Raw genomic sequence first — 27,919 nt, 5'->3', positions numbered from 1 at the left:
CCTTGATAATGTCACAATTTAAGTGTTCTGCTTATATTGTTGATGTAAAACATCTTCTATAATGGGTTTGATTCTGTTAATGGCTATTTACTTTTTATTTGTAAATAAGTTATTGTTCGCAGGCTTTACACAGCTTTGTCTAGGGAATTGGGATTGTTGCTCATATTCTGTATCATTTACGGGTTCACATTTTGAGCCAGACTCGGTGTCATAATGGTTTAAACTAAGGGCAATGTCCTGTTATGTCTAAATTCAAGGTTTTATTGGTATTGGCATTGTAATTGTCTATGAGTAAGATACATACACCATGCCATAGTAATGTGAAGTATTTTTATAGCTGCGTTTTTTTCCTTTGTCCTTTAAAGCTTTGTAGTGAGAAAATCCAAACTGTAATATTCAGTGTTGTCTTTATTATCAACAGTACAGCAGATTTTGTTGTTCCAGCTGGAATGTAGCCATTAAAAAGTATCCCCAACGATTAGTGCTTTCTGCCAATTCCTCTAAATTTTATTCTAGTTTTTTTCAGATTAGTACACTCAGGACTTTTTTCTTTGCTACGTGGGCATTATGGTTGTAATATGGAAAGTGACATTTAGAGAGCAGTATCCACTCTTATGGGGGTGTAGGATGATGCAGAAATTGTAGATGACGCCTCTGACTTAGAAACAGCATCTTGATGGGTCAAGTGTATCTGTCGAAAGGAAAAGCAGTACAAATCATACTCGTGTTCTTACCCCATTTATGTGTGTGGGGGAGTCTTAGTTCTACACGTAATTCATCAATTTCAGTTCAGATTTAGTTATCTAGGCATTCTACTCATCTAATACTACTTGTTTTCACAGTGCACAGAGAGGTGAACGTTCAGAATATTGTATTACAGGGTTCAAATCTAGTCCAGTAGAGCGAAAGAATAATCTGGTTTTCATTCCAGCCAAACTTCATTGGTTTATTAGTTACATTGTCCAAAGTCAAAAGCAATTGTTGAGTTCAAGAGGTTTGAAGAACACTGGTCTGTGAGTTGACAACCAAGGTAATCATTGCCAACATGTTCAGTGGTTGGGAAGAGGTACCTGTCATTGACCTGCTGTCTCCTGTCTCCTTTGTCTGTCCAGATACTCTTCTCATTGACTACCAGTTCACCTTCAGCCTGTCGCAGGAGGACGACCGCTATTACACAGCCATTAACTTTGTTGCCACGCCTGAGGAGGTGAGTCCGTCTGCCGGAGAGCTGCCGAGCCCATCAGAGTTACAGGAATAGTTCCTATCACACTCGACCTGCCTGTTGGTGCTCTCGAGAACGCTCGACACCCTAAAGCGTTTTCTATGAATATCCACAGGTAATATTTGACTATGAATATTTAAATTGCTGCCACATACATTTTTAATCAGAGCGTCTGTGGACATTTCCAGTGCTCCTGGCTGTCTTTTACACTGATCAGTCCCAGCTCCCCCATCTCATTCCAATCAGTGTTGAAACGCAACACAGCCCTTGCAATATTTTGTTATCTCGTTTAATCTGGGCTCAGACTGTCACTGTGTTCTGTGTTGGTGTCTTGTCAGAGTTAGTCCAGAATACGTCGCCTCATTCTCATGGGACTTAATTATTTAAGTTTTCCTCCTTTTTCCCTTTTATCTTTCCCCATCACTGTTTTGATGTGTGGTAGGTGTGATCACCAACATGTTGCATTTTTATTTGACCCAGAATTTGTACTTTACCGAGAAATGATAGTCGTAAATCCTCCTCATCTTCTTGTTGCTGTATCATATAATTATACTGCCTGGAGGGGAGGCAACCGTTAAGCCTAGGCCTTAAGCTGTGGAGCCCCAGAGATTTATTTTCTCCAATAACAATCTGCCATCCTATAGGAGTTTTTGTTTTTCTCTCCTCCGTGCCAAAAAGTTTTTTATTTTATTATTTATGGTTTATTTATTGTGTTCTTTGTTTATTTTGTTTGTTCTTTCATCTGTAAAGTGCTCTGTGGCTATCCTGCAGAAGGCGCTATACTAAATAAAAATGGATTGATTGACTGTGACACACACGCACAGAAAATCAAGAATGTATAGTTACATTTAGTCCATCTCACAGAATCTGTACATCAAGAAATTATTTGAGGTGTAATTTATTTTATGATTAATATGCCCATTGAGCTTCGTGATGGTAAATTGTTCCATTCATGCCCAAGCGATACAGGGAGTCAGTTACGTGTGTATTAGCCATTCAAGTCAGGGATAAAAATGAGCCTGATATGCTTCCTGTAAGATGCCATCCAATTTACAATGAGAATGTTTCTGCTGGGTCCTGAATGAAACACATAGTTTACAGCAGGCATTTGGCCCCTCTTCCCTGGAGCACGTGGGTGTGAAGCCGAGTGACTTTTAGCAGTAGACTGGGAAGCCAAATTGACAATGCATGGCCACTTGTTCCCCTGTTGTTCAGTCTGCTTTAGGGAACTAAGCAGTCCTGACTGAGAACCTGATCTGACTGTAGATGAATGTGAGGGTTTGGGGAGGGTGGATGAGAGAGGAAAGACAGTAGAAGAGCTACATTCAGGTGACACTACCAAGAAAAGGGCAGTCGAGCTGCTGCTGCTATGAAGACCCAGGGCCAAGAGGGGATTTTGTGGGATAAATCTTTTTCATTTGACCTCCTGCTCTCCAGATCTTCTGTGTTTGTGCTCTGGTGACAGTGTGGATTTGATTTTCCTGCCCATGGTTTTCAGAGAGCTCTACCCCCTAATAACAAATATTTTCTTGCCCAGTGCCAGAATGGCTTAAGTGTCTCACAGAAGAGTGATGCTGTAATGCCAACATAACCTATAACAAAAGGGTTTTCCTTATTGTGTGTGTAAACTTGTAAAGTGAAGAACACTCGATAAGACCACTTGATTGAAAGGTCTTCCAAATAGATGACTATTGTCGTTCTCCAAAGAGATTCTTTACAGATTGTTTTTACCAATTGAATGAAACCTGAGGTTGATTGATTTCCTGAAAGCTGTAGGCCTACATTTTGTGTTCACAAAAGAAGATTACACACATTGCTTATTGTCATATTTTACAGTTACTGTTACAATGGTATTGACTGAAACTGTTGGAATGGCCCCTCTTCACAGATATTTTGCCCTTGCTCTTAAATGTGATGCTGAATAAGACGCATGCATGTGTATGACAATTGATGTTTTTTTATTTAACCTCTCTGTCAGTGTCTAAGACCTTGTAATAGTAATGCTATACATCCCAACTACACAAGCTTAATGAGATCTTCTCTTGTCTTCTTTCAGCAAAACCGGGACCTTGACATGTTCATTAATGCATCAAAGAACTTCAATCTTAACATCACCTGGGCCACCAGTTTTGCAGGTAACTATGAGCCATTGTGTGTGTGACAGAGGCAGGTATATTACTATTATTATTATTATTATTAATAATAATAATAATAATAATTTTACGCTATTTAGCAGACTTACGGTTTTACAAACACTTAATATTCTTCATGAACTTGAAATGTCACAAAATACATCCACACATTACAGTGAATAAAAAGAAGGCATGAGAGGTCTACAGTTGCAGTCTAAACAGATGTGTTACAGGAAGACACAGAAAGACTCTACTCTTGAAGCATCTCCTCCCATTGTGCTTTAAGGGAAGGCATGGTTTATCCAAATAAAGAAGAGGAAGGGAGAGGGATAGTGGGGATAAAGGGAGAGAGAATATGGATTTTGTAAGGAGTAGCAAAGAGTGTACCATCTAAGGAATCTGCATTACATGACTACTTGGACCTGCCAGAAAAAGACCATGATAGGAGATTTGCTGTGGGATGCCTGATCGACTGGGACAAGAAAAAGAAAGTGACATTTCTATTTTTGCTTCCAGACTTCCTTCTTCTGCAGTCAAGAGTTTAACTCGAGTGGGTCGGGCTGATAAATTTAAACCCGTGTTCAATGAGCTGTTCTGTACGGTTCAGCATCCCCGCAGGTACCATTCAAGGACATCCCAACATAGTCACACTTGACTGAAGTCTGTGCTCGTGGCTGGCCACCGGGGTGCTCCCTTTTTGTAGGAATCAAATTATGACCATAAAGAGTGCCACAATAGAATATCTTGGTCTCACACCTTTTCTTTCTCTCTTCCGCAGCAGGCACACAAGCAGGTGAGGAGACCCCTATTGTCTCCAAGAGCAACATCAAGGAATACAAGGACAGCTTCTCCAATGAGAAGTTTGACTTTCGCAACAATCCTAACATCACCTTTTATGTGTATGTCAGCAACTTCACCTGGCCGATTAAAATACAGGTGAGCTTTACTCAGTGGTACTCAGTGGGATAAACTGGGGTGGAAAACTAAGCTTTGCTAGTGGGTGAATACAGTCAATATTTAGCAGCTTTGAAGACTGTTTAGCACCACAATGATTTAACAAAAATCACTATGCATAGATGTATGAATTAACAGATTTTCAAAGCCCTGCTGCTTCACTGTCATATAAGGTAGGTGGAAGTGCAACCTAGACAATAATGGATTTCAAGCAGCCTTGATACCTTTATTGAAGAACAAACAAACAAACAAACAAATAGAAGATCCTCAAACAGGTGTCCAATACTGCCAAAAGTGGAAAGTATTTGATTCAATATGTACAGACTCTCAGTCATCATGTCTTTTAGAAATATAAACATTGAGGAAACCAATGTAACTCTTATTAAATATATCTACAACAATGCTACATCAGCAATCCGACTGCACCAAGACTCTGACATGATCAAGATATGTAAAGGAGTGTGTCCAGGAGATGCATCTTGGCGAGGCCTTCATGCAGCGGTGGGTCTGATAGTGATGCTTTATACACAAACCTCAATAAATGTTATTAATTATAATCAATGCTTCGGGCAATAAAGAGCTGCAATAAACACCAACCATTCTGGCCATCATAAAACATTCATTGCGATAGAGTTGAATGCTCATGGTTTATATTGTATTTGGGTCCCATCTATGTCATTACAGAATTCAGTTCTGTAGATGCTTTTCTGTTAATTACAGTTAATATTTGCATGCACAATTTTAGGCAGCAATGTAAGTGTCAACACCCATGAAGTTGAACCCTACTGACATGAAGTCACATTCATCTGAAGACATACAGGTATTAGGAATAGAGTGATGTTATCTGGCAGAAAGCAAAGATGTCAGTTAGGAGACCAGGCCACACAGACATGATATTCTTTGATGTTTTGGCAGCTATGACATTAGAAAGCGTCTGTTAACACCATCAAATCAATACAAGGCCCAACAATTTTCTCCAGGAACACACCTTTTCTAATATCAGTGTCTACTTCACACAATAACAATTTAAACAGGCTTGACAGCTGTGGTGGTAAGTGGATTATAGATTTGTGTGTGTATACATTTGGACACTCGACCTTGTTTTAGCATCTTTTTCAGATGTTAACGTTTAAGTGTGCAGCAAGGGGAGGCAATTCCCTTTGAGTGATTTGTAAAATAATTATAATCTAATCAAATGCTAAACTAATCAATTTCCAGTTGCAGTTCTTCTACACCCTGACCGTTCACACTGTTAGCAGTGATGGATGTCAAATAAGTAATGAAGCAAAGGCATATTTCAGTCTGGTGACAAACTGCTTGGCATCTGCCCCATTTTAAGGCCAAATGCATCTTGGTAGGCTTGTTTCTTTCAGGAGGGTTTGTATATTTAAACAAAAAATGTTTGAAATTACTGAGGGCTTACACTGTGTAGCTCAGGGCAGAGTGCCGCAGTTATTATTACACGTGTACTGCTGCTGCCAAGCTGTTAGATCAGCTTTGCAGTGCATCGTCTGAGCGCGTGCAGATGTCCGCTTGCTTTATGTTGTTCGGGTGGTTTTCTTCCTGGGGTGGGGGGAATTAAAACAAACAAAAACTGCAACTGCACAGATAGTGTTGAAGCCTTTGAAGCTATTTAAGATATTTAAGATAAAGTGCCGGTATGTGCCATAACTGCATGGTGGATTTTGCTTTTGTGCTATTATTTGTATGTATTGTGTTTTTTAAAAGATCCCATTTACACTATTGGTGGAGTCACTTTGATATTAACAGGCAGATGGCAGAGAACAGGCAATGAACGCGCAGTCTTGGGTGAAGGACCTGGGACTTTTGTGTGTACTGTATGCTTCCACGTCTACCTCAGCTGTTAAACACCTGTCCACTTCAGAGCAGCTCACAATCCAGCACAGTGAATGGCAAATTCCATTCACGCAATACAGAGCATCTCAAAGTGCCACGCGGTGCCCCCCGGCTGCGCCAGCATTGGCCCTTACTCCCCAGGCAGCTAAACCATGAAAATCGAGTCTGCTGTCATCAGCTTCAAAATCTGTCACCCTCTGTAGAGTTGTGTACACTCTCTGATGCATCAGATTCAGACCAGACATGGCACGGCTTTTACCGTATACATCGAACAAGGTGTCTATCTTGCAGTACGGTTGTCAATGTCATTGGTTGTGTTTATTCTTCTTATAAGTTCTTTTTAGTCAGAGGAAAATGATGGACTCTCCCCCCCAGCGCGTACCATTTGTCTCTGTTCCCATTCAGTGGCTTCATGCGAGGCCAGAGCAGAGGTTCTTCATGCTTGCAGTTTTGCGAAGGATGAGAGAGGGATGAGTGTCATAATCCACTGAATGAAGAGGCATTAGGCGGCGAGAGGAGCGGATTATATTAATACCATTTAAACAGTTTAGTTGTTTATCCTCTTAAAAACATTGTGAGCTAAATGAGCTGAGACTCATTAGAAATGTTTACCAATCCCATCACTGGAGGGATTTTTTTTTGTTATTTATTTCTCACCACTAGAAACGGGCTTCTTCATCTGTCTGTCTCGCTATCAATCAGATCTTCCTCCCCCAAATGTCTGAAGTCATTACGTTAAATGGGACTCGTCTTAGTTTGACGTAAGCACACTCGACTGATATCTCAAATGAAAAATCTTTTTCTTTTATTTGGAACAGTCTGTCCTGCCCATGGACATTAGTATTTGGGACCAAAAAAGCTTTCCAAGACCCCTGAGGGCCAGTGTCATATAACTTCACATTCTGTTCATCCAGAACTAAACGATATCTGTTGCTATTAAACTAGCGGATACACTTGACACCCTGTTTAACACAAGCAGGTCTGGTATTGATGGAAGATATTGTTCGAAGCTGTAAAAACATAATGCTGGCGTGTTACAGCTCCCAGCAATTACAGTGCTTCTCTCTGTTGAACTCAGCGCCCTGACGACTGCACTATTGAACTGTTGCCTTTGAATGTGTTTAATGGGGGCCTTTCTGCTGAGCTGGTAGTATTGAGTTCCCTGGCTGTGAGATCTAAAGACCTGAGTTTTTCTTGTTGGCCTGCCATGTGTCTTTGCACTGAGCTGAAAGCGATACCAGTGTGGAAGTTCAGCATGGGGAAAGGAGCCAAGTTCTCCCAATATGTCCAGAGGAAACATCGCAGCTGGCTCCGACTTCACCAAACGCAAGGCATCCGGCTTTATCACATCTGAGCCAAAGACGGATTTTTATAGTGTGATAAGCAGGTGTATATATGCTGTGTTCTTCCCTCCAGGGAATTCACTGAGTGTGGGAGTTTAGTATGCAAAATTATTCAGTCATACTTGTTAGCAAAGCACACTGGGGCTCTACGGATGGGCGCTATGGGCCTGGTTCCCTTGGAGCTGTGCGGATGACACCAGTTAGCTTATGAAGGTGAGCCCTGTGCAAAACAAAGGGAGGATTGTTGGGTGAATCTGCATTTCATCACTCTATACATTGTTTCCACAGCTTTTAATTTAGTCGTTATTTCACCACTCCACAGGATGCCTGGCAATGATTGCTTACTGCCACCTGCTTACCATTTTTATTTTCCTTCGCACAGTATGCGACTAGAGGCACTCACAGTTATCATGCTCATTTTCAATTCAAAACAAGAAGTGGTCAACTCAGGAAATGTTTCTGTTTGCCAACCGAAGCATTGTAGACAGCCTAATCTTGTTGTGTTACACTCATCCCATCATTATATCCTATGATCTTCTTGTCTCCCTGTAATACATTGAATTTAGCCAGTTTTCCATTTTGTCCACCATGTGTCAGCCTGATTTTGACTGCTCTCCAAACACTTTAATGTGCTACTCAACGACTGTTAACAGTTTCTCTGTATATGGTATAATTACACGTTAGACAAGCTCCATAATGATTCAAAAGCCTGTTATTTGTTTAAATTAAAGATAGCAGTGTTCCTATCTTGCTCTTCAAAGCTATCCTCATTCCAGAATGATTCCACTCCTCTTAAGTTTGCATGTTTTACATTCTTTGCCTACTTGTTCCCAGTGTGTGGTTATTAAAGCTTTATGCAAAGTTCAGTCAAATTCAGCCTAGATTTTCTGTTACCTGGTGGTGCTCTTATGTTTCTTGCTTTAATGGCTCTATATCCCAGATTTTTATTTATTTTCCAAACATTTTAGTTTGTTTTATTATAAAACACTTAAGTCAGCAGTTCCTGCTATATCCAATATGACACTGCCTTCTCACAATGACTTCACTTCACTGGAGGTGTTGGAGCACACTAGCCATTTATTGCCTCAGAGTCTAGCTCCAAGGAGTCTGCTTTTGGAGTGCTAAAATACTCTCTCTAACTTATCCAACTTTTGAGCTGAGTTCTCTGAGTATTTAAAGTTAAAAAAAGGTGTGTTGGATGTGCTTGTGAAGATTTAAACGGTTATTCCAGTTTAGTATGTTAGATTTGCAGGTATTGATAAATAACTTATATGTATTTAACTTATTGTAAATTCTACTGAAACATAAGAACATAAAGTTTACAAATGGTTTGACTGATATGACTGAAACAAATGCCCCTGAACTTTAACTTGATAAACTGTCACAAACTCAACACATGCAGTAAACCTTTTAAAACAAGGGATTTAACCCATCTTTTCACATTGAATTATCTTTTTATTTCCCCAGACAACAGCAACACCCCTTAGATTAACCCCCCAGCACCACCAATGCATCCTTCAAGTTATGAATGATTGTTTTTCAAATGTGCCCAAATGTTCTGGGAACTCTGAACATTTGGCTGTAGTTTATTTGCTGTGCAGAAAACTTGGGAAGCTCAGCCCATGAATGTGGCTTTTGTTTCTTCTGAGCCAGGGTGTTGTGTGTGAGTGTATTTATTTATTTAGTCTTCTCACAAGTGCCACAGGGGCTCCTGTTCAGAAGCCCCACCTTAGACAAGCTGTCAGGAGCAGCGGTATGAGAGACTGTGCAGACCCCCGGATTAGCCTTCCGTGCCAGCGAATCGCAGATCTCTGACACGGCCAGCTAGTGACAGTGCACCCTGCTTTAACGCTTTGCTTTCCAACACTATGGAGCAGAGAACACAAAACCATGATGGCACTCTCCAGCCTTTCAACAAGTTCGCTTCACAAAGTAATTTTCTTCACCGGCTGCACTAAAGTGTTGATTTTTTTGTTTTTACATTCCTTTAATTGAGTTAGTTATTCATACATTTTTGTACCGAGTGTCTTTGTTGTGGTTTGGGCAATCTGCCTCTTGTCTCTGCTCTTCTTTTCTGATTGTACCACACTAATGGGATATTGCATGCATCCTGCACTATTTACCTGATGGGCAAACTCAAAAATCCAACTGAAGCATGCATCTCAATGTGTTCCTCTTTGTCCTGTATTTCTTTGTGAATGCTCGTCACTTTTGTTGCCTTCAGATCGCTGTTGCGTCCTTCTTTGTGGCATGTTTTTCACTGCCAGCCTCTTACAAGCTCTGACACGATACCTGAGTCATATGCAACATTACGCTTCATCACCCACCTTTTGAGTTGTTGTTGGCGAACCTATGGATAGCAACAGAGAACACAAACTGCCACTTCCACCATCACCACTGTGTGGTATTGAAGGTAAAAGTTTTTTAAACGTCTGTTTTTCTGTGGGGATATCCAATAAAGCTGGTTGTCAGCATATTGAGGCACTGTCTCTCTATTGGCTCCATCTCGGAGAAGTCCAGTTTCAGGTTTGTGTTGATCCAGACTCGCACACTGCTATCCAGTGAAACTCGCTGTGGGCCTCTCTGCCAGCCTGGGCCCCATATGCTGGGCAGAAGAACACACAGTCTGTTATAAAAGCAGCACTTGACAAGGAAATCCAGCAGTGCTCTGTTTTTTTATGTACTTTTAAATAAATACCTAAATCAATAAAAGTACATCAAAACCCATCCTGTCTTTTGCCTGCTTTCCTGTCCTTTTTGAAAGTGTTAGTGAATCTCCAGTTCAGCTCCAAATCAGAGTTGCTCTTTTGGAAGTTGGAATGGGTCTTAAATGATAAATACAATTAATTTGGTGGGTATTGAAGTTCCTTCTGTCGGGAGGATGACTTTGTGAAGCTTGGCAGTTCTCCAAGAGCTGCAGAACGCCGACGGGGAAGAAGTGATGATCTCGGACATTTTGACATTTGCCCTTCTTGATCTATGAAGGATCAAGTGGAAGATGCTGTGGGAGGGTTCTACACGTGTTCTGACCTGGGAAGGATTCAGCTCATCCAGTCATATAAAAAGAAAAATCAGGCCTCCTCTTGCTCAATCCTATTTACAAACAGGCCTCCTTCCAAGTCTGCTGTGCTCCACGTGAAGCACAGTGACATTTTCAGTGCTGGAAACAGCAGCTCTCTGTAACCTGTGCCAGACCCAGGTAATAAAATGCACTTTCCTCAAAAGAGAAATATAGGCAGTGGCCCCAGATCTGAGGGTGGGCAGTCTGTGGGGCTGGTGAGGGGCTGTGCGTGCGAGTGAGCGAGCCGCGTCTGTTTGGGTTGGGAGTCTCCTGGTTCAGTGCGGAGAGGCAGATCGCTGTCTGTCAGACCGCTGCCGCCTCTCTGGCCGGCTTTGCGCTGCTCGTGTTCCTCTGGAAGTGGTCTGGCTTTCGCTTTCCCTCCCTTTTCCTCTCCTGGCAACTCTCCCCAGCCTGTCTTTAGTAGGACTTCAGTAGCAGGTCTCCCTGAAGCCTGTGCGCAGCACCAGGGATTGAGTTGCTGTCTTTGCAGCACTTTTTGGTGTAGTTCCTAACTTAACCGAAGGTACTGTTCCTAAAGCAACCTTTTTTATTCATGTATTTTTTTTATTTTTTTTTCATTTTCATTTTTGATTGGTGTGGGGTCTTTTTTGTAAGCACACTTTTGCCTTTTTTGTCTGGATCAGGGATCTAGCATCACTTTAAAGGTAATTTTCCCTTTTAATGTTCTTGTGCTGCCTGGTTGTTCTGATGGCTAGTTGAGTGTCATCTCGGGCGTTTTCTAGGTGACGTGATTCCGATCTTCCTTTCCAGGAGATAGGGGTTAACTTCTTGGACTGAACCTTGTTTCAGGTGGTGTCCCATAAATATGTAGCCTGTAATGTACAGTGTTTCTTTTGTAGTTATCCGTGCCCTCTTAATGGGAGCAGGCAGAGAGCTGACGTGAGTTTCACTGAAGTGATGCACAGGGGAATGTATACAAAGTGGGGTAGGAGTTAGCTGTTGTGTATGAGGCTGACGCAGGAATTTACAACAGCTTGTGGTTTTCAGACTCTAGGGAATCGACAGTGGCTTCTGTATTCTTGAATATGGTGGTAGAAGTGCATGTTCTTTTTCAACTGAAGACTAAGTGAAGGAGTAACCTAGATGGTGTGAAAAACAGTAATGAAGCCTAAGAGTTTTGATTGTTGTTTTTTGCTGTTTGTTTAGTTTAACTCTTTACATTTACATTTTAGAATAAGTCTTTTTTTTATTTTTTATTAATTTGTAGATTTTGAATGGCTTCCTGTCCTTGCATGTGATCTGAGGTATTTTGTGTTGTGCATAACAGTGCTCCAACATCATATAGTTTCAAGAAACAAACCAAACCATATTTTACATTTTAATCTTAAATCTTAATTTAAACCAATTGGTAAAATGTTAGTCTGTTTGTGTCACCGTATTTTATCTTATGAGTTTTTGTGTGTTATGAATCATTACAGAAAAAAAGAGAAAAATAAACTATTGTAGAGTTACAGTAAAAGCATTAGTCAGAATCTCGTGATTGAACCCCCAGGGAATGTTTGTTATGACAAATGTTTGATTGCAGTGAAAGTCATTTCCGTTGGCTGATTACATTATGGCACAACAGTGCTGGAAGAGTTTGGATTTGTTTATTGGAGGAAAGATAAATTGGAAACAAACAATTAGGGTGAGTTGATATCTTTGTTTGAAAGACACCTGTAGTAGGCCTAAACATTTTTTTTTCCAATATGCTTCCAGTGCTATACAAGATGTTTTTTATTGTTGTTGTTTACAAATATTGAAAATGCATAGCTTTTCAGGAATAGGAATGGGTAAACACATTAAAATGTCAATATTAGATCATTAGAATGTCAATATATGAATTCTAATTCAAGTAAATTAACACCCACTGATAATGGGAAATAAATGTCTTTATCTCTTAATGAATAAATAGTTGCGCGTGCTTTACAATTAAAATGAAATCAAGACTCCTAGTGAGTTAGTGATGTTTATTCCCTGAATCCCAAAACTCGGTGGACAAAGCTGAGACGACCTTCTCTTGAAGAATGCCTTAGCCAATTGGTAAAACTACATCCAAAATGTGCAGAAGAACGTGAGTGGTTTGGCGAGAACATATTTCTTGGTCTACAGCAAGTGTCTCCAAGCTGAATCCTGTAGAGACTCGGTTCAAAAAGTTAATTTCTGAAGACGTGGAGGTATAACGATGTAGTTGTTTTGATAAATCTGTAATGTAGAGATCATTTGGAACAAATATCAGAATAGCCTGCAGCCCTCCAGGACAAGAGTTTCCTTGACAGAACAGGTGGCATGCTTAATTTATGAGTAGCTAACGTGTTCCCAGGCTGTGGAAATTGGTGATTGTGTGACCTGTAAAACTAACTTGATTTGGCCTCTGTTGACCAGGTTTGGAAACCACTGGTTTACATAACTCTGTCATACATGTTCCTTTCACATAGTTTGAGCAGAAGGCAATGGCCATTTTGCAGTAGTTTATATATGCCAGATCAATTCTAGACTGTGAAACGAGTTGATAGTGGATGGGAGCTCTTTGTAATATTTTATTATAAGTCAGTTGTGATTATAGGTCTATTATATTGCATCTTAACCATTACACAAGCTCCTACAACATTAATGGGTGAAAGTAATGAAGATGTTATTTCTCCTTACATCCCCAAGTGCTTAGTCTTGCCACTCCAATAAAAATAATCTTCAATCAGCACATCTACTGAGGTTCAGTCATGGTCCGTCTATACATAATCCGATTCATAAAAAGGAAAGAAAAGATTTGTAAATGTTATGTCTAAGCACATTTTCAGGAGAGAAGATAAATGAATGGTGTTTGAGATGGAGTTTCATAATTCCACTGGGTTTGAGTCAGAAAATGTCTACCTTTCCATAACGTTTACTGTTAAATTCAATATGTTTCCATTTTAATGCCGCTGTCCCAATTCTTACTGTTTGATGAAAGATGCAATTTTCAAAGCATAGGTACCCTTGGAGCTGGTACAGCTATTATGGTAACAGTTGCTGAATCAATAAATGCATTGAGAGCAGCAGTGCGGGAGTTGTAAGAGCAAAGGCCCTGTATCAAACCGTTTCTGAGGATTAAGTACAGGCAGATATCTTCGAATTTCAAATTACTATTTTTGGTTTCTACTATTTTGATTTCCTTGTTTTTGAGCCTGCGTTGTCCTAGGCCATAATTAAACATATCACCTGTTTTTGTGGGTTTTGCCATTTCATCTTGATACAGATGAGACTAAATTCACCTTTACTTGACAAAAACTATACAATGTTCACAATTTCTCATCATTTGTTAGGAGTGCTATTCAGAATCCCAATCACTAAATTATCACTGTCACCCTGGAATTTTACCCTGTTTACGGTTACATTTAACCATAACCTTAGTAAATTAAAAGTGTTTTTATTTATCTAGGCTCAAAACAAATGTCTGCTGGTGACTGCACAATTTTGGTTGCAGTGCTAACTCGACTAGTTAAAGGCTGGTGACTGGATAATTGGCTTAACACCATAGTTTAGTGGGGATGCTTCAAGAGGGTCCTTGGCTTTCTGTGGGGATAATTGTAAATTGCCACACATCAGTGCCTTATCAGTGAGCACTATGGTTGATTCAAAACACTACTGGTCCTGTTTTAGAGTAAGTTCAATTTAAATCCAGTAGCTAATTGATAATTACTAAGAAAACATGCATTTCCTGTGTTTTAAAACCGGTTAAAATAAAGCAATATGTGCATCTCTGAGGCTTGGGGGTGGGGGCTACTCAGGGACTGGAGTTGTCAGTTTGATATACAGTTCATGTGATCTGTATGTGAGCATTGTGGGTGAGCACAGGAAAGGGTTATTGCTGTGGTGTGACTGGCTAGGCTCTCCAGTTCCCTAACTCTCCTGGCAGGTCGGACCCTGCATTGACGAAAATAAGGAGTAACGGTCTTCTTAATTCAAACCAGATTTATTCACTTGGCCCTGGGCGATGAAAATGTGCTGAATCTGTTATTACAGGGCAGGCCTCCTCTTCTTTCCTGGTTTCTCGTTCTGAAAGGCACCTTTTTAATTTGTTGTCGTTGAAATGAAACCGCAGAAAAGATAGAAAGTCTTACCTTCACAGCAGCTTTTATAATATAGATGTGTGTGTGTATATAATATGTATATTTGTATGTGTATGTGTTCTTTTTTCTTCCTAGTTCAAAGTCTTTAAAGCTTTAAGATGTATACACATATATACAGACATGTTAATATATAGTTAGGTCCATAAATATTTAGACAGTGACACAATTGTCATCATTTTGGCTCTGTGCGCCACCACAATGGATTTGAAAGGAAACAATCAACTAGCACTTTAAGAGTAGACCTTCATCTTTAATTTGAGGGTAGTTACATCCAAATTGGGTGAACGGTGTAGGAATTACACCAATTTTTAAGTGTGATCCCCACAATTTTAGGGGCTCAAAAGTATTTGGACAGACTAAATTAATCATTAATTCAATTGTGAGTTTCAATACTTAGTTGCAAATCCTTTGCAGTCAATGACTGCCTGAAGTCTGGAACCCATAGACATCACCAGATGCTGGGTTTCTTCCCTGGTGATGCTCTGCCAGGCCTGCACTGCAGCTGTCTTTAGTTCCTGCTTGTTCTTGGGTCGTTTTGCCTTCAGTTTTGAAGTGAAATTCATGCTCAATTGGATTCAGGTCAGGTGATTGACTTGGCCATTGCAGAACATTCCACTTCTTTCTCCTTAAAAAGTCTTGGGTTGCTTTCGCTGTATGCTTCAGGTCATTGTCCATCTGCACTGTGAAGCGCCGTCCAATGAGTTTTGAAGCATTTGGCTGAATCTTCGCAGATAATATAGCCCTAAACACTTCAAAATTCATCCTGCTGCTTTTGTCAGCAGTCACATCATCAGTAAATACAAGGGAACCAGTTCCCTTGACAGCCACACATGCCCATGCCATAACACGCTTCACAGATGAGGTGGTATGCTTCGGATCATGAGCAGTTCCTTCCCTTCTCCATACTCTTCTCTTCCCATCATTTTGGTACAAGTTCTTTAGATGTTTTTTTGGCAAACTTTAATGTGGTCTTCCTGTTTTTCGGGTTTATCAATGATTTAGATCTTGTGGTAAACCCTGTGTATTTACTCTGGTGAAGTCTTCTCTTGATTGTTGACTTTGACACAGACACACCTACCTCCTGGAGGGTGTTCTTGATCTGGCCAACTGTTGTGGGGTTTTTCTTCACCAGAGAAAGAATTCTTCTGTCATCCACCACCAGTTGTTTTCCATGATCTTCCAGGCCTTTTGGCGTTCCTGAGCTCACCAGTGCATTCTTTCTTTTTAAGAATGTACCAAATAGTTGATTTGACCACACCTAATGTTTTTGCTCTCTCTCTGATTGGTTTGTTTTGAAGGCAAAACACCCCAAGAACAAGCAGAAACTAAAGACAGCTGCAGTGCAGGCCTGGCCGAGCATCACCAGGGAAGAAACCCAGCATCTGGTGATGTCTATGGGTTTCAGAATTCAGGCAGACATTGACTGCAAAGGATTTGCAACCAAGTAGTGAAACTCACTGTTACGACCCCAGGTGGCTGATGTCCCCCTCATTCCCTTACATAACATAGAACACACACATGCAGTAGTGGGAGAGTGAGATGAGTGCAAAAAACAACACTGTTAACTATAATACAAAAAGGGTTTATCTACAAAGAGGAGGGGAGTATATAAGTCAACTACTACTTAACTACTACTACTACTACTTAACTACTTTAATTCGCTCCTCCTTACTTCAAAGCCCTTCATAACCTGGCACCTACCTACCTGTCGGACCTTATCCCAGCCTATGCCCCTTCCCACTCCCTCCGTTCCTCTTCTGCTAATCTCCTCATCACCCCCCCATTCCGTCTCGCCACCATGGGTGGCCGGGCCTTCAGCTGCTCGGCCCCCAGGCTCTGGAACGCACTCCCCGCACAAATAAAACAAGCTGACACTCTCATCTCTTTTAAAAATCTTTAAAAAACTCACCTTTTTAAGAAAGCCTACCTTCTATAGCCCTATGGCTACATTTTAACTGATGTTTCCTTTGTAACTGTCAGTCCCTATGTATTTCTCCATCGTAATCTATGTTTATTGTATTAATTTATATAGGTCAACTTTGTGTAAGATGTCCTTGAGTATCTAGAAAGGCGTCCCCCAAATAAAATGTATTATTATTATTATTATTATTATTATTATTATTATTATTATTATTATTACCCTCAAATTAAAGATGAAAGTCTACACTTAAAGCACATCTTGTTTCCTTTCAATTCCATTGTGGTGACGTACAGAGCCAAAATGATGACAACTGTGTAACTGTCCAAATATTTATGGACCTAACTGTATGTATGTTAATATTTGTTGGAAACACATTTGGCAGAATTTACAGCTGTGAATCTGAGGGAATAGGTCTCTACTAACTTTGCACTCCTAGATTTGGCAATATTTAACATTTTTTCTTTAAAAAACTGTTCAAGGTCTGTCAAGTTCCTTGGGGAACGTTGATGGACAGCAATCCTAAAGTCATGCCACAGATTTTCAACTGGATTTAGGTTTGGTCTCTAACTGGTCCTCTCAAGGACAATTACCTTTTTGTTCCTTAGCCACTCCAGTGTAGTTTTTGCTGTGTGCTTTGGTCCCAGTTTCAGCTTCAGCTTTCTTGCAGAGGGCAGCAGGTTTTCCTCAAGGACTTTTCTATACTTTCCTCAATTCATTTCCCCTGCTATCCTGACAAGTGCCCCAGTCCCAGCTGATGTGAAACATCCCCATACTATGATCCTGCCACCACCATTCTTCGCAGTAGGAATGGTGTTACCTGGGTTATTACCTTGTAGACAAAATTATCCAGGGTGTCTTACAGTTTACACATGAAACATTCATAAAACGTAATATTTTCATTATAAATTATTAAATTGAATTCCATAAAACAGGAGCGTCACATTTATTCATTATTGGTAGACTCAGCTGTTTTTGTATTATTTTATAGCCACCACCCAAACACATAGCCGAGCTCATTTACAGCATTTTAAAACTTTCACTCTTCGTTGCATAAAGTGGCCCACGCTCCTATTTGCTAAAATACCAAATTGCAGGGAAAAAAAGTATTTTGTAAGGATGTGTAATTAAAATACATTTGATATTTTATATGAATTTTGAATTTTTGATGTCTGATGACATCAAGCCCACATGGCTGCATTTAGCAGTGTTTAGTACTGTCCCTGTGTTGTTAATACATTGTATCTTTTAAGTATGCTTATACAATTAGTGTTGTAATTAAAGAAAGGAGATAGAATTGAACCAATGTAGAGCATATTTATTCACTGCATACACAGTGTTAGTTATAACTGCTTTGCTACTCAGCAAATAGAATAATTTCATTTTAAAGCATTTTGTTGGGCTCCTGAGGACCATGTTATATCGGGATAGAGATGCATGACTTTTCTCTGTGCGATGCTAATAAGATGTGTGCAGTTTTTGATTCTATTTATTATTTAATTGGGTGTGTATAAATCTGGAGGGCACTGTATATGTATGTATGGAAAGGTACACTTAAAAATCCACCAAAACTGAAGTAAATTTGTCTTCCAAATGCTTCAAAAACTATATCATGTGGTGAGGCCTTTTGTAATTATACATAGAGAACATGATGTGTAACCTAAAGAGTTAAAGCTATATTCCCTGAAATGACAGACCTCAAGCTTTTCCTGAAAGAACATGCTTTCAGCACAGCTCGATACAAAGAGAGAGCTGCACCTTTAACACCAGTGCTTTTTTTTGGGAACTGGTGAGGAAATGGGCGGAATTGTGAAAGGAACCAAACTTGGGTTTCCTAGCACTTCAGTTCCAATAAAAAAGGGGGCCTTGCTGTTGCTCTCCCTTTCTCACTTTGTTGTTGTTCTCCAGTCCCTCTCTTCTACACCCCCCCGCCTCCATCAACTCACCCCTCCCCATTTCCTGCCCCAGAGAGCTGCGTCTCCTCTCCCCGGCTCTCTCTTCTCCCCAGCCCCGGCACCACTGCACACACGACTTAAAGCTGCTATTGTTTTTTTTCCTTCCCGTAGTTTTTTTCTCCAGCGATTATTTCTTTTTTTTTTTTTGGGACACGGCAGCATGTGCGCACATTATGTGTAAACCATGAACGCTGTGGCTGTTTTCACTGTTGCTATATTGTTCTGCGTTTCCTGCCTCTTTGGTGCCATTGGTGTAAGTTTCTCTTAACTTATCAAGAGTTATTTTTTCCCCTTCCTCCCCCTTTTCCTCTTCATAGTTGATCTTCCTGACAGCTTGGGGGGGTGGGGGGTGGCTGTAAGTATTGGCTGCAACGTTAAGAAGGAGGTGTCATGAAGAAAATGTGCAGTCTGTGGGTTTTGTTTTGGAGTGGCACCGTGAGCACTTGCTGGGCACAGTGATAATTGTGGAGGATCTTCAGCCTAGGGGGTACTGGTGATGGAGTTATGTATGCCATGAAGCCTTCTTCTGTGCTGATTGATGAACCAGGGGGAGGGGGACGGGGGATGCTTGTCCTGATAATGAATCCGTGTGCTGCCTGGCACAGCGCCTGCGACTGAGTACAGCCAGGCGGCGAGCTCTTTCAGAGTAGCTGATTGTCGTGGAAGCAGTGTGAGAAGAACAGACATCTGAGAGGAGTTTGCTCGATGTCAATCTGATGGGTTGGGTTTCTCAGTGGTCAGAGAGAGACTGGGATGATTTTGTGACTGATTTAGTTCAAATCAGGATTTTAAAGACATTGAGATTCAGGGGTTGTTTATAGGGATAGCTGAGCAGCACTTAAGATTCAGGCCAGAATTATTGACCATCTCTTAAAATAAATTACTTCAATACATTTGAATGCATAGGTGGAGTATCAATGAAATTCTCCTACGCAGAACTATTATTTCTAGCGCATTATTCAGAACATGTGACTGTCCTGCGCAAGGCTTACGAGTTGGTTGTGAGAAGAGTGGGGGGAACACTGGTAGTCTGAACTACAACCACTTATAGTTTATAATATTCTAAATTATACTGGGATGTAAAGCTTACGGGTTGGCAGCATCGATGAACATTGTAGTTGTAATAAGAGATCATGTTGCTGAGCTTTAGAGCACTCTCACAGAAGCTGAGAAAATTACAATATAAGAGGGAGATAGCAAGGGAAATTATCACAGTGAGCTTTAATGGTACCTTACCTGCGTATCAACCATGTTCACAGGATAATTACAAAAGCAAGGCTGTGGAAAAATAATTGTGGGCAGGGTGTATCATAATGTGCTACTGTAGGATAAAATGCAAATTATGAAAATACATTTGAGTGCAGCCTCAGAATTTGCTTTCATGATGTAACGGCTGTAGGTGGGAAGATGCAAACATCTGAGCTTTAATGGCTTGAAATGCTTCATGAGGAGTGAACAAATGCTTGGCTAATTATTAAAAAAATATATATGTTTTCATAGTGCATTAAGACGCATTTACAGAAATTAGCCTATACAAACACTTGTATTAAGCAGTACATGTATTTTTCTTCATATGAAATGGAAATATACCACATAAACATGGGACTGCTTTCTGAGAGATGGGTGAATGTGGGTAAGCAAAGCAAATTCAAGATCAGACATTTAACATTTTTTAAGGGTGGAATTGGAGGTTGAAACACGGAGACAGCATTCTTCAAAGCATCCTCAAGGTGCTGTTTTATTCATTGTGCTTGCATTAAACTACATGAACGAATTATTTACTGAATCGGTAAATAAGGGTAAATGACCCTTTCCTGCTTTGAAGGCAGGTGGGGGTTTAAAGAGATCTGTAAAACCTGCTAGTGGTCTTTCATGTTCATACTTTTCTTTGGCTGTAGACTCTTTTTGCGCTCCATGTGTGCTGCGGTCGCTTCATTTTTCCTGGATGGGTTATTTTCCATTAATTTTCACTTCTTTTATCTGCAGGTAATTGGTTATGTTCTTACATTTTACATTTCAAACCTATAGCTGTCATCTATGCAAGAACATGTGCTAAATGAAGAATTAATGCAGCTGATTAAAACTAAAACCTCCACTGCTGATCAGTGCAGTGCTCAGAAAAACTGTGATTTAAGGTAGTGGTCTTGCCAAATGAGAAAACACCGCTTTATAGTAAGACAAAGATGAGCAGTATCTTATCTGGTGGACCTCAAATTGTTTATTATATATAGGTTTTATATATCAAGTGGCACCATCTTACCAGCGAAGAATTGCACCTAGCTTCAAAGACCAGGGTGATAATGGACTATAGGTAAAGTCTTTGACGCAGTTTAGCTCGGTGGTTAGAGTTCAAGGACTCTCGGGAAGTGTGACTCGTTAATACAGTCACTGTGGATCAGAATCGCATGTATCGGCAATATTTAAGCCTACTTGAAATGGGCCGCTGCAACGCACCGGTAGTGGATTAAAGGTTTCGCTCACGGAAAAGGTACAGATCAGAATCATCTCTGATCCCTAGGGGGTGAAACGCTCCGACGATTAAGCAGAGGATCAACAACCTGACAGCCATTGCGCTGCAGACAGTCGCATCAGTTGTTTGGTGGTGTGTGAAGGCATTTGACTTGCTTGATAGCTGCCTTCTCCAGAGTGCCATGTTTATTAAGCTGCTGGAGCTTGCATGCACATTCTGCCAGGGCTCTGCTGTGAATGAGCGAATGAGTAAATAAATACAATGCAGCTACTAAGCTATAAGATTGCCACTGAGGCATCGAGATGAACAGGATGGAAAGATAATTTCTAGAACAGGAATTACACCTTTAAAAGATACATCCAAGTTTTTTAAGAAATCGAAAAAGGACAATCAAGCAATCGCATACATGCACAAGCACATATCTCTCTATCATTATTTTTTTATTATTATTTTTTTTTCTTGGCAGACGCCCTTATCTAGGGCGACTTACAATATCACTATCTACACATGCAATACTTTTTGTGTGTGTGTAATTCGCTTTACCAGTGACTGTTTTGTTCAGAGTAAGCCATGTGCAGTAAATGTGCATGTCAAACCCTCAGGGAGAGTCAAAGTTAAGGCACTAAAGTTGGCGGTGCAGGCGCAGAGATAATCCAGATGAAATGTGCTGTACCTTTTAATCCTGATGGAAATTGGCAGCGCAAGTATGCCTAGTGTTCGAAGTGTGGGAGGCAGCAGTGCTCTGTGTTTACAGCGTGCGTGGCTGATTGGCAGCGAGGAGCAGGTGCACAGGTAACAGCCTGGTACGAGGCAGGCAGCGCGGCGCCGCACAGGGAATCCGATTGCCACTGTTTGCAGAATTGACATGCAACACCACAGTTTAATTTAGGCAAAAACCAACAAACACAATAATGCGATTTTCTGTTCTGTAGGTTCGCTCTAGATATTTAAATGGGTATACTTTATTTATATCTCATCAGCATTAGAAAGCTACTCCTCTTCTATACTATGTATCTGGATTAGGTAGTATATTATATAGCTGCTCAAAACATTCAGTTTTCAGTGATACAGATACAGATAGTTTTTAAAGCCATGGACTGTGTAGTGTAGTCTGATTTGCCATCCTATAGTTAGACCTCAGACTTTATGAGCACCGGGGGGGTGGGAGGCTATTTTATAGTAAGACTTGACACAAAACAGCCTTGTTTCACTGTGAGCTGGCAATGGGTTTCTTTGAAGAAAATGTGATTTAAAAAAACAAGTGAAGGAGGAGTCGGAGTATTCGGGAACCACCTTTATTTTATACCATGTTCCTTTTTTTGGGAGGCTGAGGGAAGGAAGGCAGACTTGTTAGGGTGATGTATTGTACTGCTTACAGTATAATGAAAGCTGTACCCCACTCCAAGTGGCAGTTATCAGCAGAAGACTGTTCAAAGACTAGTGAAAAGAAACTGTATATCAGTCTGTTTGGTGTATGCTTCAGCTGTCTCCTGATGTTATTCGCCTCTTTGGAATATTAATTTCACTCGCAAATCAGCTACACAACATACAAAATTTATATCTATCTGATCATGTCGGTTTGCTTTATATCTTGCTGTCTACCTATCCTTTCTTCTCCATCTACAGTAATGTGGAAACGTATTGGACCACTGCAGGATTTGTCATTTGTTAGTATTAATTTGCTCATTTTAGGGGGAAATCTTTGTGTAAAAATAATCTCAGTGAAACTCAATTCATGATTTAGTATGATGGACTAAAACACTTTGGGATTGCATCTTATAGTATTTTGTAAAAATGACACCTCAAACTACTAAAAAATTTTTGCTTGATTAAGTGTATGTTATAGCTTTTATTTATTTATTTATTTTGTGTAGGTATGTTTTTTATTAATAATGATACACCAGTACTAGTAGCTAGATGTCGGTGTGAGATCATTATTGCAGATGATGCAGGTATTGTAGACTGCATTGTGATCCCAGTATTTGCAGCAGCAGGGGGCAATCTTTCACTTGGTGAGAACATGCTGCTGTATATAACCCAGTGCCCGGCAGTGAAAAACCACTGGAACAGAGGTAATTAGATAGTCTGTTGCCGATATTGCATTCTATCGGCTGAAGACACAGCAGGATGTATTCACATGCATTAATACTTGAGTCGTGAGGGTCGATTCCTTAAAATAAAACCGTTAACATGCAGGCCATCATTCCTGCCATGCTCAAAAGCATTGCAAAAGCATTATTGTGACTGTGAAGATTTCGCTGTGATTCGGGGTTGCATGTGCGAGAGAGAAAGTGGCTTCAAACTGTAACATTTCAGTAACTACTGCAACGTGACTGGTTGGAGACAATACAATTGAAAGTGGGATGAGCGTTCATGGGTTATTCCAGCTACGCAGAAGCATGGCAGGTTATTTTCTCTTCCGTGTTATACTTTGTTTTTTCAGTTCACTCAGGGCGTCCATTTCACTTAAAGAAACCAATGCTTCCAGCTCTTAGCACCTATTAGTTAACTGTGAAGTAGCATGTAGTGCTTTAATGATTTTCAAACACCTTTAGATTTCCCTTGGCGAGAGGCACTTTCATTAGTAAAAAGGATGTTCCTAGACACAAGGGAATTCTTAACAATTTGAGATTAAAGTGATGTTATTGATTTTTTTTTTTTTTTTTTTTTTCTCCCTATATGTTTCACATAAGCAAAGCTTGCTATTTGAAACTATTCTTTGTGGTCACTCCTGCTCTTTCAAAAGATTATCTGACCTTTAAAAAGTGCTCAGAGAAAATATTTGGATCCCCAGTCAAACCCATCTAATTTGGTAAGTGGTAGGTTTTGCATAGATATAGCCTAGGTATTTATACATATATAGCTGATAATCAACAAACATTATTCAATTTTAAAGAAATGTTTGTTTAAAATTAAAAAAAATCCTAAGACAACCAAAGCTTTGGGGAATTTCACTTTCCTCCTTAATATATTATTTGGCATCTGTCTTCAAAGCCCATTTGAAATCACACTTCGTAAATAGGCCATTCTTAGATCAAGCAGTGTAGGTTCAAAGGCAGCTTTGACTGAAGGTTTTGGCTCGCAAATGCAGTGTTGTCTAGATTACAACTGCAAACCACTGCGTCTAATATAAGGGAGTCTGTGTTGGCAAATGATAAGATGGATAGACACAGACAGATTTTACTTACTTTATGTATTTAGTTATATAAGCTGGTGGAATCCATCTTGCCCTGCAGCCACTGACATTCTCCTCTTCAATGTGAGCAGCGATTTGGTTTTAATCATTGCTCTTCAGGAGCAGTCTTGACAGGTCCATTACTTGTGTTACATTATATGAAAATGGCAGTCAGTATAAAGCATTGTTGTTAGAGGTGTAATCTTGAGGGCAGAGTGGCGTTTCTGCCTTTTCTCTCGTCACAAATACGTGTCTGTGCACTGGGGGTTGTTAGTGTGTACATGTATTTAGATCAGTGTCCAAGTACATCTTCATCAAGCTTTTATCCAGAGTGATGTGCATGGGTACAGGTTGTGCAGTTGGTTACTACTGTAGGGTAATTTGGTTGTGGCAACTTGGTGTCCTACTGCCCTTTTCAGTTTTCAAGCTTTTACTGAGCTCTTTATTGTGATCACTTCCCCCCTCTATAATCTATGTGTATTTTGCTTACATCATCTCTCTTGAAGTCCTCTGCCTAAACTGCCAAGCCAAATTGGACTTTGAAACTGTGTTGTCTCCCCAGGACACTATCTCTCAAAAATGATTGGCATCTGTGCATTTACATTAAGATCTTACCCTCTGTTAACAAGCAATGTACTTTTTCCCCCTACTGTGACATTTTTTTTTTTCCATGTCTGGGAAAGTTAGCCGTTGACATTGTAAGCCCTCTAACACAACCCCATTACTTCAGTACCTGCTATGGAACTTAAAGTGGACCTATCAGAGTCCTTATAATTATTGGTTAATATGTATATCATTTTAGTAACTTTTAAAACTTAAAAGCCTTCATTACAATCATGGCTACTCTAAATACCCCAAAAAGAAAGCCCTTCAGTATTTCAGTTTGATATTTCTTTACTTTTTGGATACCAGAAATCTCTGTGTTCTCCGTGACACTTGGAGACAGGATTGGGATTTTAATGTCGCTTTTAAATGGAAAGACATTAACATTTTAAAAAGGCATTATTTACACCGTTGCTAAATTGAGTCCTTTTGCCTGAAATAAATACTTTAAATAAAGGCTCATAACGCATTCATTTTTCATCATGTTTGCCATTATTAAAAATATAAAGTTGCTGTTTATCACCTGTTAATAAGGTATCATTATGAACTATTTAACATGCATTATGGGGATATGCTTTCAATTAGAAGAAAATAAATGAATGAATAAATAAGAAGGTTTTCATTGTCGGGTGCTACTTCGTGCTTTTAATTTTTAATATAACAGTGCCCCATATTTTTCCCATTATTAGCTGTATTGACCAATTTATTTCTAAATGTATTTAAAAGTATTATGTGAAACAAGGTGGGATTTATGAGAATACAATGATTGACCAGTACCTGATAGATCAAACCTTTGTTCAAAGCATCTGTTTGCTTTAAAATTGTTCAGAGATGTTACAAGATGTAGGGTAGGTTTGTGAATCTGTGCTTTCTTCTCTCAGCTTGTTGAAGCCATTGATCGCTATTTCTAATAAATAGTATTAAAGTATACATTATTTGAATTTGTCATTCAAACATTACCGAAGATTATAGTGGTGCTATTCGATACCGACACCACTTAGCAGTTTGTATCTTGAGATGTGTTGCTGATTTGAGCACTGGCACTTACAGGAAATGGCTTCTCAATGGCCTAACAAAAGACAGAAAGTTTTTGCTTCTCCTCCAGATGTTCCTAACCCTCCATCCAATATAACACCATACAGTGTGATATTCCTTATCAACATTTCAATACACTTCAACACTTATGTATTTTAGTACCAAGCTGTAGCTTTGCATTTTGTTAGTGTTGTTTTGTTTTACTCCAGGTGGCATGCTTTAAACCCTACCAAAAATAATTTCTACCAATTTAAAGTTGTTTTCAGATGTCTTGTGATCAAGCTGCTGTCAACATTTATCATTGTCATACCATTCACTAGGCCTTCACAGGTAGTACAACAACAAACAAAAAGTTTTAATAACATTTGGCTTCCTGTGGGAATTCCTGTATTACTTACCATGGTTTATTCATTCATGCTAGAACATCACTTATTTGTGCCCACACTTCATAAACAAGTTTCTGCATTGTTAGAATGGTGAGAAAAAGAATGTGAGGAATTGAGCGATAATTTTAATTGGGACATCCTTTAATTCACAGTGTGAAACAGGATAATTGCAGTAAAACAGGATAGTCTTAGAAATCTGCAGCAGATACACAAGAAACCATTTGCATTGTTCTAGTTGGATGAACCATTATGCAAAGAATCACCCACTAAACTAATAATTCATAATTAAATTATCAAACCAACCAACAGCAAATATTAACTAATTTCCAAAAGTTTTTTAAAATGTGCATACTAGGTAGTAATTAAGTAATTAACCCATCTTTTTTCCCCAACCTGTCATCTCCGATGCTCCATAGATAGCAGTCTGTATGGCAGTTTAGTCTTTTGTAGACAGAGATCGCGTGGTTTAGGAGCCTTTGCACCAACAAATCCACAGCAGGCCTCATTCACCATGAAACTTCATGGGAACTAAGACAGGGGGAACTGCATACTGATTTATTTTATAGAAGCAGTCGTGTTAAAGCATTTTGAGATGACCCTTGAAGAGACTGGTATTTATCTAAGTTCTGCAAATGTTTAGAACTGTAAGCAATATCAAACTCATAGTAAAATCTGGTAATGGTGAACTATTCTAATTAAACCCTCTAATTAGGCACATAATGAGTTCAGTAAGCCGAGTTCCCTCTTTCTAATTACTGGTGTTAAATTATCATCAAGAGAGTTGGTTTCCCCTTTTGTGAAACTACATTTCACTTTTTGTTTGGTATCTTTTCCAAACAAAATCCAGCCTGAAGAAATAGCAGAGATGTTTTCTGATTTAGATTCGATTCGATCTGTGCGATTGTCCTAAATCTGGGGATCTCCCTTTCTTTCTTTTGACAGATCGCCTTCTCCCAGCACAGTAACTTCATGGACCTGGTGCAGTTTTTTGTAACGTTCTTCAGGTAAGTCTACTCTCAACCCATTTTTGACTCCCACCTTTATGAAATGGCGGTTTTAGAGGCATAATAATGACTAAATTGGCCTGCTTTCATTGAACAGTAATATATTATGGAATGGCAATCGTCCTTGACAGTTTTCATAATGGAAACGCTTGCTCCATTGAATTGCAGTCCTGGGTAGTCGGTGTGCTGTCTGTCTCTCACGCACAAGTGTAGGCTATAGACTGCAACTCCCATAGGCACATATTAGGCTGTTTCAGAGAACATTTGGATCCTCAGCAACCCACGGACCTGCCCAGGGCTGGTGACTACTGTACTTATGTTGTCTGAGGAGAACCAACCTACATGCCAGTCAAGCAGTGGATGCTGGGAAGCCTGGTGGAAACATGGGGGAAGAAAGAGCGCAGTGGGGGTCTTACTAGAACATTTCCTGTCTTTATCGTGTTTGTCAACTCTTGCTTTCACTTAATACCAGTGCTTAATTTATAAATGACAAGGTGCCAGAGCTAAATATCAATGTGAGAGTGAATGTACCAGAGGTAGTGGCAGAACCGAGCGCTAAGCGTGACAATTATTTCACTATTATTTTTCAATTGTAAGCACACATTACATTATTTCACAAGGAGGTACCAGAGTCTAAAAATTCTGAGGTGCCGGAGCTCTGCTTAATTCAGATTTTTTTTTTTTTTTTTTATTAA

The 27,919-nt window shown here is 39.8% G+C and overlaps 1 protein-coding gene across 2 annotated transcripts in view; it reads left to right on the top strand.

Annotated features, from left to right (window-relative positions):
- atrn (attractin) overlaps window positions 1-27,919 on the top strand; it is a 196,434-nt gene that overhangs the window by 109,840 nt on the left and 58,675 nt on the right. For both annotated transcript variants that reach the window (XM_066718346.1, XM_066718348.1), the window contains exons 22-25: window positions 1,113-1,207; window positions 3,279-3,357; window positions 4,133-4,290; window positions 27,163-27,224. In XM_066718346.1, coding sequence (XP_066574443.1) covers window positions 1,113-1,207; window positions 3,279-3,357; window positions 4,133-4,290; window positions 27,163-27,224 — 394 coding nt within the window. The remainder of the gene's footprint in view (window positions 1-1,112; window positions 1,208-3,278; window positions 3,358-4,132; window positions 4,291-27,162; window positions 27,225-27,919) is intronic.

The sequence above is a fragment of the Amia ocellicauda genome, chromosome 12, assembly GCF_036373705.1.
Source record: "Amia ocellicauda isolate fAmiCal2 chromosome 12, fAmiCal2.hap1, whole genome shotgun sequence".
NCBI classification, from domain to species: Eukaryota; Metazoa; Chordata; class Actinopteri; order Amiiformes; family Amiidae; genus Amia; species Amia ocellicauda.
Note: the sequence above shows the minus strand (reverse complement) of the source record. Positions and strands in the feature narration are given on the sequence as shown.